At 43.1% G+C, this 14,615-nt stretch overlaps 1 protein-coding gene across 3 annotated transcripts in view; it reads left to right on the top strand.

Moving 5' to 3' along the window:
- The window catches only part of celsr2 (cadherin, EGF LAG seven-pass G-type receptor 2), a 60,760-nt gene that overhangs the window by 31,913 nt on the left and 14,232 nt on the right, over positions 1-14,615 (top strand). For all 3 annotated transcript variants that reach the window (XM_088309345.1, XM_088309344.1, XM_088309343.1), the window contains exons 4-10: positions 3,749-3,864; positions 4,217-4,305; positions 10,269-10,426; positions 10,783-10,946; positions 11,192-11,317; positions 13,684-13,850; positions 14,422-14,601. In XM_088309345.1, coding sequence (XP_088165471.1) covers positions 3,749-3,864; positions 4,217-4,305; positions 10,269-10,426; positions 10,783-10,946; positions 11,192-11,317; positions 13,684-13,850; positions 14,422-14,601 — 1,000 coding nt within the window. The remainder of the gene's footprint in view (positions 1-3,748; positions 3,865-4,216; positions 4,306-10,268; positions 10,427-10,782; positions 10,947-11,191; positions 11,318-13,683; positions 13,851-14,421; positions 14,602-14,615) is intronic.

Genomic DNA, 14,615 nt, shown 5'->3' with positions numbered 1-14,615 from the left:
GACGGGGTCAACCCTCACAATGTCCGTAGTTAAGTTGAAAATAATATCCCCCTTATGATCCTCCTTTAAGCCCAGCTCGGATGACCATCTTTTTTAATGGAGAACTGCCCCAACTCGTTTGGAAAGTGCTCTATTTCAATGGCAGGTCGCAGAAGCAGCGGTGTAAAAGGTGCCGATACTCCGAGCTAGAGGCAAGTGAAGAACAACAAGTAGCGGTGACACCTGAACCCACACGATCAGGTTTCTCCCAGGAACAACTTGTGTTATGACGGACAGATCAGGATGCAATTCGTTTTTACACAGGATGACAGGATGGCTTATGCATCACATTAGGCTCATAGCAGTGTCGTAGTGGTACTGATTTTCAACCCTGGAGTTGAACGCATCAGACCAGCCCACTTGAGTTCACAATTATGCATGCACACGCCCTCATGCTGGTAACTGAAAAGTCATTATCATACACTCCGCAGTCAGGGTTTCATGGAATGGTTTGCACACATAATCCAGAACCTCGCTCAACACACTTATAATACAAGCAGGATCAAGTCGAAGTAAGAAGCAATGTTTTGCTTTTCTGTACTCTACCTCATGGCGTAATTCTATCTCACGGACGGATTTGCATTCGCTCGCAAACGGCCAATCAGACTGATCCGTTGTCACCGACAGGCAGCACTATTTTGCATACTGCCATTGCATTCTGCTTGTCAGCCGGCCCATTGTGAATTTTTATAGTGCTGCAAATGGGCCATTCCGGGTAACAAAAAGTTTGATTCGATCAATACTGGTTAGATTTAGGATGACCATATCGATCAGGGGTGGGCAAATTTTCAATGTTTAATTATAATAGGAAATTAAAAAAGAAGCAAATGTGAAGTTCACCCTTAATGCATTATTTAAAATTTGAATAACACCTGTATTTTTTAGTTGTTTAATTAGAATTAGGAGTAGTTATTTCGTTTCATTATAAATGAATCACATACATAAAGTACATTGTTTCTTTCAATTTTAATAATAAAACATGTGTGCGTGTAGTGTAATTATTCAGCACTGAAAATGCCTCTTTTACTCTTCACAAGACATTCATTAATATCAAATACATGAGTATTAAGTACTGTATAGTTATCACACGTAATTACCACTATGAGCTGACACAAAAGCAAACTTTTTGATTGGCGGGCCACAATGGGTTCTAAAATTTGACAGAGGGGCCGGACCAGGAGCAGATGGATGGAGTGTTTTGGTAACCTCACCTCATCGGAGAAAAAAAATCCATTTATTTTTAAATGAAAGTGAACAAAAGCATTACAACAATATATATGTCTTTGAAACACCACACCACAGTATTTAGAAAATAAAACATTAACAAGGTTTATTCATTTATTTACTTTTTCAAGTTTGGCGGGCCAGATGAAAACATTTAACGGGCCGCATGTGGCCCCCGGGCCGTGGTTTGCCCACGCCTGATATAGATGTTGAACCTTATCAAATGATCTCCTACTTCTGCTCATCTTGACATATTTCATACTCTTTCAACCCATAAAGAACCCTGGCAACACCGAAACTTACATATTGATGATAACATATGCAAATGCAAAATTGTTTAAAATAAACCAAATAGTGGCCTTATATGAAGGAATCAGCACAGTTATTCCATCCAATTGTTGTGAAATGTTCACATGTACAGGATGTTGCATACAGTAGAGCATTCAGTAGTTTCGTATTACATAGAGTATACGTGCCCCAATGAGTAAAGGTCCCCTGTTTATTCCTCTTCAGCGCACACATCGTGTGCATTGCCGCACGTTGGCATCGCGTGACATGGTTCCCCACATAAGGGCAGACTGGTTGTTTTTTTTACTGATGAGTGCCTAATGCGGCACAAAGTGATGTGCGTGGTTACTTCCAGTTGATTACTTTCATAGTTCCGAGGGCCCTGGGGAGGGGGTCAAGGTAGTGGAGCCTTTTAAATTGATACGACAAAGACGAGAAAGGGCTGCCGAGTGAGAGAGTCAGACTCATGATTTTAGTTGGCGTTTTGCGATTTTCTCGGGGCATTTTCTGAATTCCGTCCTCTGTCGTTTTTATCGACATTCTCTCCCATCCAAGGTGACGATTGAGCTTTTCTGTGTAAGATGGCCGACATTGCCGTGCCCCGCGGCTCCTCTCCACTTGAACAATACTGCGCCATTAGCATCACATACAGAACATGTGAGACTGGGAGTAGGGCTACAGTACAAGAGGGGGGAGGCAGCTGCTCATGTTGTCTGGGAGCGTCCATTGACTGTGCGAGTTGGGAATGTCATCTCGAGAAGACACTCGAGCTGCATTAGGGATCAGAACTATGTCCTATTTGACCTAATAATTCACATTAGCCGCCTGATACAGATAATAATGCTAGCAATTTACTTCTATAGTGCAGCTGTCGCTCAACAATATGGACTTGGGCTTTCGAATCAGGAAGTCACAGTTCGACTGCAGTCCAAATATGCCAACTGCGTAATTGTTGGAGAGATGATAGTCTCCTTCCTAAATACTATTTGGGGTGCCCTTGAGCAATCCGCCAATCCACCGACAACCCTAAAAAAATAGGTATAATTCATAAAATAATGAATAATGATATCAATCGCAGCAAGTAAATATGACTGCTTTCAATAACTTTGTCCTAAAGAATTTGTCTAACTTTACAATGGAGAGGAAAAATGGGCATTTTTTTTCTAGTTCTAGATCAAAATTGACAAACTCATTTTTGTCGTGTACCAGATTGTAGTTACCGGTATGTTTTCCGTTTTGAGGGCCATTATGATTTTGAACCCAAACACATTTATCAGCGCCTCATATTGCACAAACTAAACAAATTGAACAATTAGTTTTGAAATCAAAGGCCTGTAATAACTATTTGTTCAAATGTAATCATATCTTTTTAAAAAGAGCACTGATTTTAAAAAAAAATCCTCACAAACTCAACATTTTTCAAAATGAGGACAATTTGCGATTTTGATATTTTAGCAAGAAACATGAAGTTGTTTACTTTTTACTTTCGCGGGCCACATGAACTGATGCAGTGGCTCGGGTCTGGCCCGCAGGCCTTGAGTTTGACACCTGTGTTCTTGATGCACTCCAAATTCAAACATCTGCTAAATCTGACATTGTCCGTCCCGTTTCTCCCTCCGTGCACGAATAATGCACCCCCCCCATCCTCCTCCTCACTCACCGCCACGTCCGACCCACCCCGCTACTTTGACGGCGGCCTAGATTTTCTTATCTCTGCGTTGTTTAATGTGCCAATCGTTATTCATGGCACACTTCCTCTGTATGTCTTGAGCAAGCTATGCGCTGTAAAATTCTCCCGCTCACAGCGTGCTATTAATTAATCTTGTCATTCGTTATTGGTTATTTGTAATGCATACTATCGTCTCCATAAAAGCACCAATTTTGATTGTCGTCGTGTGAGAGGGGAAGGAGCAGAACTTCGCAATTGTCACAATTGTCTTAGTGAACGCCGTTTCTAATATTATGATGCAGTTCTATTTATCACTGCTGCAAGCATCAATAATAATTTTCTCTGATAGTGTAAATCAAAACGATAGCATTGTGCACTGGGTCGCATTAGATCGTGCAAATACCTTACGTTATTGGTGTCTTTTATATAACTGACATCAGAAAATGAAACATGATTCAAATCACTCCAATTAACAACAGTAACAATTATAATGCATTTATATATATATATTTTTTTTTTGTTTTCTAGATTTGCCACGAAAGAGCCCAACGGTTTATTGCTGTACAACGGCCGCTTCAATGAGAAACACGATTTCATTGCCACGGAAATCATCAATGAACAGATTCAAGTCACCTTCTCTGCAGGTAACAAACACTCTTTACAAATGCTTTGAGTGTTTGACTTTCATGTTTAATTTCAGGAGAAACCTAAAATGCTCCACAGGTGAACATAATTAAACTTTCAATAAACATTCCCAACCGTCCAATATTTCAGCGGGCCTACTTCAAAATCATCTCTATTGGTATCCAAAGTCTGTTAAAACGCCCGGGGAACAGCAAGCGTGGCAAACAGTACTGAAACATTTCGCAGTGTGCATTCAAAAGTTGAGCGGTCAAATGAAATTCATGTTACCTGAAATCCGAACGTTACTGACTTTTTGTGAGCTTCATTTGTGTCGGACTTCATCATGATTATTCATCCTGATTGTTTCCACAGGTGAAACCAAAACCACCGTTTCACCTTTCATTGTCGGCGGCGTGAGCGATGGCCAGTGGCATGTGGTGGAGGTCCACTACTACAACAAGGTATCGTCTCATTTGGCTGACTTTAGCTCATGTTCACTTTGCTCTTTTTAACGATGGCACAACAAACGGCTCACAAGACATAAGACAGAAGAACACAGACAACAAAGACAAGTCAATGAGTGGAATCCTGGCTTGACTGCAGCAAAACGTCTGTCAGAGGGCTCTTGATTGGCAAACCTCGCCAATAAGATGCTAGAACACGTGCAGCGGGAGTGAAGCGACTTTGTTGGTCCGTCTCGTCAGTGTCACCAAACAATGGCTGCTGACAAGATGATAATCTGGAAAGCTACCAAGCGAATGAGTTTTTTATTTGTGGAGATAGTGGGCATTATTTTTTGCAGATGCGCTCAGATTGGATTTAAGATGTTGTGTCAAACCCATTTCTCCATACCAGCACGTCAACGTCTCAATCAGCGAGGAATGTGCAGACCTGTTGTCTGTCCGCGCTTTCCCAGACAGAATGTCACATTTTAGTCCATTGAGGAAGCCACTTTGCATTAGAAAGATAGCCCCTCACACACACGCACACGCCCACCCCTGCAGTTCACATTTTCTATTCAATGTCTATGATCGCATGTCTGTGCCCATAAAAGTGATGAAAGGGATGGGAAAACGTGACCCCTTGCCAACAACGCATTATGGACTCTTTAGTCAACTTGTTACGAAAACTGAAAATTGTTACGCCGCAAAAACATTCCCATGTCATTTCATAGGCTCTTTGTAAAAGTCTACGATGCTGTATGCATGAACTTTTTTGGACATCTCACCGTTAAACATACAGGAAGTGAAGGTGGATGAAAATATGGTTAGGCTAATAGCATTTGCTTACATCATAATTGAATGTTTTTGGAAAAACAAGGAAAAAAACAGGAAAGTTGCCCCTGCCAACATGGCTGCCACAGAGGCAAGTTTAGCACGTTTTTCGTGTTCATATCTGTACATGTTGTTAGTGTTTCCTATTACATGTATCATATTTGGATTATTCATTTGTATATTTTTATTTATTTTTTTTCTATTTATTATATATTGCCGCGATCCAAGCGAGGATAAGCGGTCGATGGATATTATATATTAATTTTGTTGCTTTATGCGTGGCAGCAGGTGAGTTCTGCCTTCTGCCAATCAGTCATTGTCAATCCATGTCTTTGGCATAAATAGATGAAAAATGATATATTATTTGAGTAAATAAATATACATTTTGGAGAATTTCATAATTTCCCCGTGACTCGCCCGATTAACTCTAAGCACAAGCTCAAGCACTAAACCACATGGTTGAGGATCACTGACTTAGTGGATCTTTCTTCATGCTCTGGGAGCAGAAAAGGAAACGTCTCTTGACTTTTCCTGCGAAATTGTAATCATACTCAATCATAATGTCTTATTAAGAAAAAAAATGAAGATTGATTCTTGACTTTTACCCCGCTAAACATCACCCAAGAGCACGCCTTCACCTCCAACAATCCTCCCTCGCCCGGCGACTGGCTGAGGTATGAGCGTGGCTCCGCCCACTGGAGGTATCCCACGGTGACCCGTCCCTATCAGCAGGGGGTGGGGCCGAGTGGCGGGGAGGGGTGCGTTTGAGATTGAAATGTGGCTTTCATGGTTGCGCGGGCTGTGGAGAATGGCAATGACCGCAGCCTTTGTGCGTGGCTTTGCTTCCTTTGGGACCGCGGGCAGTGAATGATGCGGCCCCGGGGAAGGTTCCTCACTCTGTGTTCTCGGGAGAGCAGGAGAGCAGTGGAAGAAAAGCGGCGAGAAGTATTGACTCGGGCTTTGAACGGCGATGCTGCGCTTCAGGGCCCAGCTCTCTTGTTGCTATGGTTTTTCCAGTCAATCTTAGATCACATATGTGTGTGTGACTTCTCTCATGCTCCTTTTGCTCACCTCCTGCCCCCCTTTTGTATCGAGAAACTCATATTCCCATAATCCTCCTGTCATGGACAGCCAATGTCGGACTTGAGCAAATATGTACATTCCAATCAGCGCTGACAGGACGTGCCTTTGTGTGGCCGAATGTCATCCTGACAGTCAGTCATTATTGGCGAGTCAACAGCCGTGACTGATGACAGAAGAGGTCAGCGAAGGAGCGTCCAATCTGGAGCGCTGCCTGTTCCGGACCTTTCACAAGTGAGGGGGGGTGGTGGGCGCAACACCGTGGAACGGGGGGGGGGGGGAGAGCATGTCGGATGATTTCACCGTTGGCCGATTCAAACGGCGTGTTTGCCTTTTTCATCATCGGCAAATTTGTAACACACTGGCCTGCGTTGGCGCAAAAAATAAAGAACCAGTTGACTTAACAAGCTCAGGATGAATGGCTGTGACTTGAAAGGACGAAATGTATGAAGACATTTTGGAAGTGAAACACGCTCAGTAGCCATTTAAACACTTCAATGACATCCAACACAAAAGATCCTCTAGCCCAAAAAAAAAACAAAAACAATTTTTCAAAGATAATGTTTAGTTTTAACTTACAATTCAAAAGTGGTATTCATTTGCATAACAATTGATTTATTTTTGTGTTATCTGTTCGAAGTCAGATGGAGTGGGCCTTCGTTTACACGCGAGGATAACCTCGAGAGAAAATGGTTGTTTCCACACATGGGACGATAAGTCTTTTGTCAAAAGAATCATTTTGGTTTCGGAAACAAAAAAACAGTGGGCCATACATTTCCGTGCAAATTCCAGTAAGCTGCAGATCAAAATGTCACTTATACCAGAGAGAAGGTTGTTGTTTACAATCCTACCAAATTTGAATGATTACAAAAATTCAATAAAAGTTTTCAAAATTGTGGAAAAATCAAGCCCTTATCTCCACTCTCAAACGCTGTGGGTGTGTCCACTCTATGTGATGAAGCACACCCCGCTCTACTGTCAAATACGATTATTACGACCTTATAAATGGATGTTACAACATCTTGCATCTGTCTTCTGCCTACACATTGCTACATGTTTCTAAGGTCATCATGGCACTTCGCCACGGTATGACGACAAGGCACTCTAAAGCAGTCACCTCCCTGTAGTTCAATGTGGTCAACTGCGCTACGTCATATACCCTGTCACAAGTTGGGCTAAGCCACAAGTCAATTTCTGTCTCCAATGCGACAATTTAAACTAATAGTTCTGATGCAATGAAGAAAATAGCAGCGGGACACAAACGGACCCCTCTCTGAGAGTGGAAATAATTTTGGTTGCTTTATTTAGCGGCATCAAAGGAAACAGCTGTCAATCTGATGCCGTGCGGTCTTCGCCACTACAAATTACAGACCACCGCCACTGTCGAACAGTCCTTATTTGCACTTGCACGCAATCATACATCTTAAGTGACCAACCTCCTGAAAAAGTCTCAGTGCTGTAATACAGAACTCATGTTTTTCATGTGGTAGCGTAGTGGATAGTGGTTAGCACGTCAACCTCAAAGTTCTGGGGTTCTGAGTTTTTTTTTTTTTCTTCCTCTGTGGTTTTTGTTATACAGTAAACAACATGACATAATTATGTGAGTGCTCGTGAGATTAAGATGGAGAATGAAATGCGTTTATAATTTGAATTCTGTAACTGCTTGGTTGTTTTTTTTGTTCAATATGGCATCACGGTCGAGTAGTGGGTTATTATGTCCTTATGTCTTGTTCACATGTGAGAGATTCTGGTTTCTCAAGGTAACTCAGTCACATAATTAAAAATACATTTAAAAGCATTTACAAGTAAAGTAATTTTAGACATTTAAAAGCAAAGTAAATTTATAAAATATGATCTTACTAAAATTATTAGAAGAACACATCTCAAGGAAAATATTTTGGGGAACAAATATTTTAGGAATTCTTTCAAGAAACTGAATCATAGGTATATTTACCTGGATTTACAAGTATTTACTCTTGGGGCTGACTTCACTTCTGCCGGGATCTTATTCCATTGGCATGCTGCATAATACCAATAAAATCGAACAATATTTGTTATTTTATATTTTTTTATATCAAGTTTGCTGAAAATCTGTGGGGTTTTTTTCTTCATGTCTGCGCAGAATTTTTTTAGTTATCCAGGTCATGGGAATCAACAAAAGTTGAATTGAGGCAACTGGACGCTTCATATTTATTGATTTATTTATTTTGAACGTGCTTAAAAATTAAATCTATTGTGCTAATAGGCCAACAATATGGGTAGTTTTCATATTCTAGCTTTCCATACGTTTGAGCGTGAATGAATTTTTTTTTTGTTTAGATGTGCCCTGCGATTAGCTGTTGACCAGTGCGAGGTGTACCTCGCCTCTTGCCCCAAAGGTCAGCTGGGATGGGCTCCAACTCACTTGCAACCCCACTAAGTACAAATTCCATAGACAATTGATATATGGATGTTTTTTCATCTTTGTGTGTAATCTTAATTAGTTTTGGGATTTTTCCAGTCCCTGTTGATATACTGTAAACCCGCTGTTTTATAGTCGTCATGCCCCGCCTACTGACTTATGCGTGTTCATTAACGCAAGTGGCCGAGGGTTGGGAGCACGGAACTGGGTGCAGCAAAATACGGCTGAGCGTTCTCCGTGGATGCTGTGACGTTTAGCGAACAGAACCATATTTTGTGAACTGAAGCAATATTAGTGGACCAATCTGGTTCATAAACCGATTTCTTCGTAAACAGGGTTGTTTGTGAAGTGAGCTTCCTCTGTTTTGTGAAATTTAAGAACTGTCCAAAAACAAATATCTGTTCATATCTCAGCTAAACATGAGCCACAAGCAAATCGAGTGATGACAGCTGGTATCCAGGAGAAGCCACTGAGTGATGTTAAAGTCGATCTATTTCGGTTCCAGTAAGACAATCAAAACAAGACAATAGTGTGTGTTCTCAAGCTGCCAGCACTGAGCAAGTTAAAATCGCTTGCGCGTCTCATCTCTGCGTATGAGATGGGCTAAGTCCTGCTAAATCCTGTCTGACCAGCTGACAGCGCAGCGCCGCGTCCTCTCCTGCAGATCGACCGGTCGGTCAGCTGCGCGGCGGGGGTGCTGGGAGGGGCGTTGTTAGGGGGCTTGGTCATTTCCTTGCACTATGTTTGTGGCAGCAGCTTGAACCCGTGCTTTGGTTTAAAATGAGCTCGACGTGACCTCAGAGAAACTGCCCAGTTTGAGAAGAGGTCGTGACCTTTATTGATAGGTTCATCATTCTCTGCCCACGCAGACCACACCCTCTGAACCTCCTCCTGCTTTGTTGTCCCCAAGCTCCGCCTCCCCACAATTTGGCTTCTCGGACAATGAAGACGACCCTTTGTTGACGGGGATGATGTCCTGCCGGGACCAAGCCATTTGTGCGCGCGTGTGCGTTATCTCGCCATATGCTGCCGTTAGCTGTTGCATTGTTGTATGAATTATCAAAATGCTCAACGGCAGCAGTAATAAGCAGATTTAGGGAGCTGAACGGGAGGCCGAAACAGGCTCAAGGCAAAAGATCATTTGGCTGATCTTTCGCCGTTTCAAAGCTGCACCGTCTAATCTGGCTCAAAAAGCTCAAAAAGCTTTGCACTGGCTGGAATCTCGGCTGATTTACCAAATAATCTTTCCCCTCAATGCGGCAGAACAATACAATATTTTCTTAACAACGCTCAGTAACCCAAAATACTGCAATGTCTTAAAATAGCCGTGTGATTCTACTTGTGCTTCCGTTCATACTTTAATCTGTCAATCTGAGCAAGCTATTTTCCACTAGGTTGAACGGGCACCGTTTTGCATGCACAAAACGACAAATTAGAAACAAGACATTAGAAAGTCCTTGAAGTAACGTACTGTACGCAGTTGCTATTTAGTATTTAACTTCATTTTGTAAATTCTGCCTGAATTTAAAAATACGCCCACTAACTGCCAGACCTTTTTCTTTATAAGGAGATATTTTATTATTCAACGTCATTTACCATTGATATCAAACCTTCACATAAAATTTCTTTCAATCTTAATTATTTTTTTTTTAATGTGTGTGTCCCACAGCCCATTGTAAACCAGGCCGGCCTGCCGCAGGGTCCCTCCGACCAGAAAGTGGTGGTGGTGACTGTGGACAACTGCGACAACCCTGTGGCGTTGAGGTTCGGCCATGTGATTGGAAACTACACTTGCTCTGCACAGGGAAGCCAATCGGGGAGCAAAAAGTAAGAATAATTTCCTAAATTCTTCAGCCGTGATGTTCTAAATAAAGTACTTGCAGCGGCATCCTCTCACGATTTTTGTTATTGACTTCCATAATTTAGTACATGACTTTCTTTGCAGTGGGCTCATTAAGAGTAAACTCATAAAGTTCCACATCTCCGGGGTGTTACTTTTTCCCAGGATGTTTACTACTTTTCCGGTTTTATCTGCAGGCACTAATAGTAACACTGCACACTATTTCTGTTGTGAATTTGTCATGCATTTCTCCCTTAATGAGTACTGATGATATCTTTTGAGAGGCAACAGGTGACGCAAAACTGTGCAATGTATGAAACGTTGACGTGTTCCGTGCCGTCAGGTCATTGGACCTGACCGGCCCGCTGCTCCTCGGAGGGGTCCCCAAACTGCCAGAGGACTTTCCTGTCCGCAACCACCAATTTGTGGGCTGCATGAAGAATCTGCGTGTGGACAACCAGCGCGTCGACATGGCCGGCTTCATCGCTAACAACGGCACGCTGCCCGGTACACGGCGACACCATTCGACACTCAAAAGCCCCGACGGATTTGCTTTGGTTCAGTTTTGTAGTCAGCGTGTGTGTGTGTGAGAGCTGCCAAGTGAGAGAGAGCAAACACTGATTATAATGAGCACTGCAGGGAAGACGTATGAGGAGGAAATGACTGGAATAGTCTGCTACCTTCACTTCTTTGCTGCTGTGATGAAATAATGAGGTAGGAACACAATCTTTTTTTTTTGCTCACATTCCCAGGATGTTCTGCCAAAAGACACTTCTGCAATAACGACCCGTGTCTGAATGGAGGGACCTGCGTCAACCTGTGGGGCTCCTTCAGCTGTAACTGCCCGCTCGGATTCGGGGGAAGGAACTGTGAAAGAGGTGAGGCACAGAGTGGAAGTGTCTCTATCGTCAGGATGGGAATGTTCACACCTGGGAGGAGGTCTGATAGACGTTTTCCGTCTTATTTATCCATCCATTGTCTAAGCCGCTTCTCCTCACAAGGGTGGCGAGGGTGTTGGAGCCTCTCCCAGCTGCAGTAGGCAGGACACACCCTGAACTGGTTGCCCGTTTTTTTCTGTGCCCAGCGCAAGTCTAGTTAGAAAGAGGTGTGTGCGCCATTGTGGGAGTGAACACAAGTGGTTTAGTTCCTCATTAGCGTCAAATTCACCCTTTGTGGATGCAAAAATAGATTCACTGGAGTCCATGCACATGATCAAAATATGCGATGTACGTTTATAAAGAATTGCAGATGATGTCAAGTTAGTCAAGACAATCTCTGATGACCGCTTTGAAGTTGGCACGTGGACCGCCTTCCAGTGATTCAAAGGGTTGGATACACGCTGTTGTCATTTATGAATGTAGTTGGGGGGTCCTGATGGCTGTGCTTTGGGAGTACGGGGTACCAAGCCCACTAATACGGGTTGTTCGGTCCCTGTACCAAGAATGGCAGAGTTTGGTCCGCATTGCCGGCAGTAAGTCGGATTTGTTTCCAGTGAGGGTTGGACTGCACCAACGCTGCTCTTTGTCACCGATTCTGTTCATAACTTTATGGACAGAATTTCTAGGCGCAGTCGAAGCAATGAGGGGGTCCGGTTTGGTGGCCTCGGTATTGCATCCCTGCTTTTGCAGATGATGTGGTACTGTTGGCTTCTTCAAGCCGTGATCTCGGCTCGGTTCGCAACTGAGTGTGAAACGGTTGGGATGAAGATCAGCACCTCCAAATCTGAGACCATGGCTCTCAGTCGGAAAAGGGTGAAGTGCCCTCTCCGGGTCGGGGACGAGATCCTTCCCCAAGTGGAGGAGTTCAAGCATCTTGGGGTCTTGTTCACGAGTGAGTGGAGGCTGGAGCTGAGCCAAAATGCGAAGCTCTCGATTTACCGGCCGATCTACGTTCCTAACCCTCACCTATGGTCAAGAGCTGTGGGTCATGACCAAAAGATCTCGGGTACAAGCGGCCGAAATGAGTTTCCTCCTTCGAGATGGGGTGAGACGCTCAGCCATCCGGGTCTGAAATTGTCTGAAATGCATCGCCCATCACTGTTGCAATGAAATGCAACTCAAAGTCCAAATTCAAAACAGCGCACTCCAACTCAACATGGTGTGTTTATGGCGAGTGTCAAACAGCCCGCTTAAATCTAGTTCAACCGCGGCTAATTGCGCTTCGACTCCTCGTGACACGCATGATTTATCTTGTTTCCGTTCCCGTGTTCTCCGGTGTCCGCTTTTGTTTCACCTGATACGCCACGGTCGTTTTCGGTGCTGATTTATGGTTCACAGCAACATGAGCGAAACGAGCTCCAAATCGTCCATGTGCGTGCACAACATGCATATTGTGTTTGCTGCGTTTCAAACAAGGAAAAAGATGGTTTGCTTTTCGCGTTGTCAGATATGAAAGGACGTGAGAGGAATTGGCGTTCGCTGCGGCAAACATAACAAGCAGGAAAATCAACAGCCTTGCCGCGGTTCTGACGTTACCATCACTAATTTGATTCAAGAGTTGTTTTGCACTTTGTGTTGAGGCAAATGATTAAAAAAGTCTCTCTTTGTTGATGGGGGGGGTTAGCAAGCAGACACTTCAAAATTCTGTTGATTTATGAGCATCACAGGTGTTTCTAACTGAGGAACAGCCACAATGTGTAAAATATTGGTTTGCGAGAGCATGACATCCAACAATCTTTCTTTTTTATTGTGGATTAGCTGAAAACTGAGAGGAGCTACATAACAGATGCCTGTGACCCAGCCACTGTTTTAAAAAAAATAATGAAAAGTGAATTCATTTATTGTATAATTAGATTATTGCCACTGTACGTTTAAGTAATTTTTTTCTTCGTCCTAAAACGTCACAGATCAGTTTTAAGACACTTTCAGATGAACTCACACGGGAAAAAAAATCACAACAAATAATTCAATATATTTTATTGTAATATTGTAGAGTAAAAAATATTGTTTGAATATAGTTGTTGAATGTATTTTTAATGACCGTGCTACAAGGTCTCAATTTTGGTCAAATATTTCCACACGCTTGTAGCCTAGTCTTCAATGAATCTATCGTGCATGGTTTGCAAGAACATGCAAACTCCATGCAGGAAGGCTTGAGCCCAAATTCAAACCCTGTGAGGCAAACATGCTCACCACTAGGTCATGCTGACTCCCTCATATTTTCTCACATCATGCATGACGACTTTTCCATATGTTCTTTAAATTTTGACATTCCTTCAAATATCAAGATGATTTGTTCTCCACAGTGATGGCCAACCCGCAGCGTTTCCTGGGAGACAGCCTTTTGCAGTGGAACAACCTGGCGACGGCGACATCCGTGCCATGGCACGTGGAGCTGATGCTGCGCACCCGTCAGGCGGGCGCCATGCTGCTGCACATCTCCTCCGGCCTGACGCACAACCTCACTCTGCAGGTGAGATCCATCTTCGCATTAAACGCGGGGACTTGAAACCCAAACCAAAACACTTATTTTTTTATTTTTTTTTTGTGCTACTTTTCTGCTCACGGGTTGCAACAAACAGAAACATTTGTCCTAAGGGTCGTAGAATTGCAATGATCTGATTGTTTTAATTAGATGGGAAACATGCAAATCGCATATCTGGAATGAGGTGAAAACCTCATCCACTAAAAATTAAAAAAATACAATAATTTAAAAAAAAAAATGGAGAAAAAATATGAGTATATACATATATATATATATAGAGAGAGCGAGAGAGACAGAGAGAGAGAGAGAGAGAGTGTGAGAGAGAGAGAGAGAGAGCGAGAGAGACAGAGAGAGAGCGAGAGAGAGAGAGAGATAAGCAGTCTAAACAAATCCATGAATACACTTCTGCACTCTACTTTTCAAACACGTCTTTTTCACACTCCAAATTGGAACGATTTTGTGCTTTTACTTAATATTCTCCTGCTCTGTGCTCGTCTGTTATTGATTCACTCCCCTCCCTGCTGCCTCTGTCCTTTTCTTCACCTTTCTCCCTTTGCAGCTGCGTGGTGGGAGTGTGCTGATGGGCCTGTACAGGGGGGAGGACTCCACGCTGTCCCGCGTGGAGGAAGTGATGGTGAACGACGGCGACTGGCATCATTTGCAACTGGATATCAGCAGTTTGGGAGGCCCGTCGGGCCACCATAAAGCTGTTCTGTCAGTCGACCATGGACTCTACCTGGTGAGAAAACGTCC

Source organism: Idiotropiscis lumnitzeri, chromosome 11 (genome assembly GCF_059441095.1).
Source record: "Idiotropiscis lumnitzeri isolate Australia: NSW breed Sydney's pygmy pipehorse chromosome 11, RoL_Ilum_1.0, whole genome shotgun sequence".
Taxonomy (NCBI): domain Eukaryota; kingdom Metazoa; phylum Chordata; class Actinopteri; order Syngnathiformes; family Syngnathidae; genus Idiotropiscis; species Idiotropiscis lumnitzeri.
Note: the sequence above shows the minus strand (reverse complement) of the source record. Positions and strands in the feature narration are given on the sequence as shown.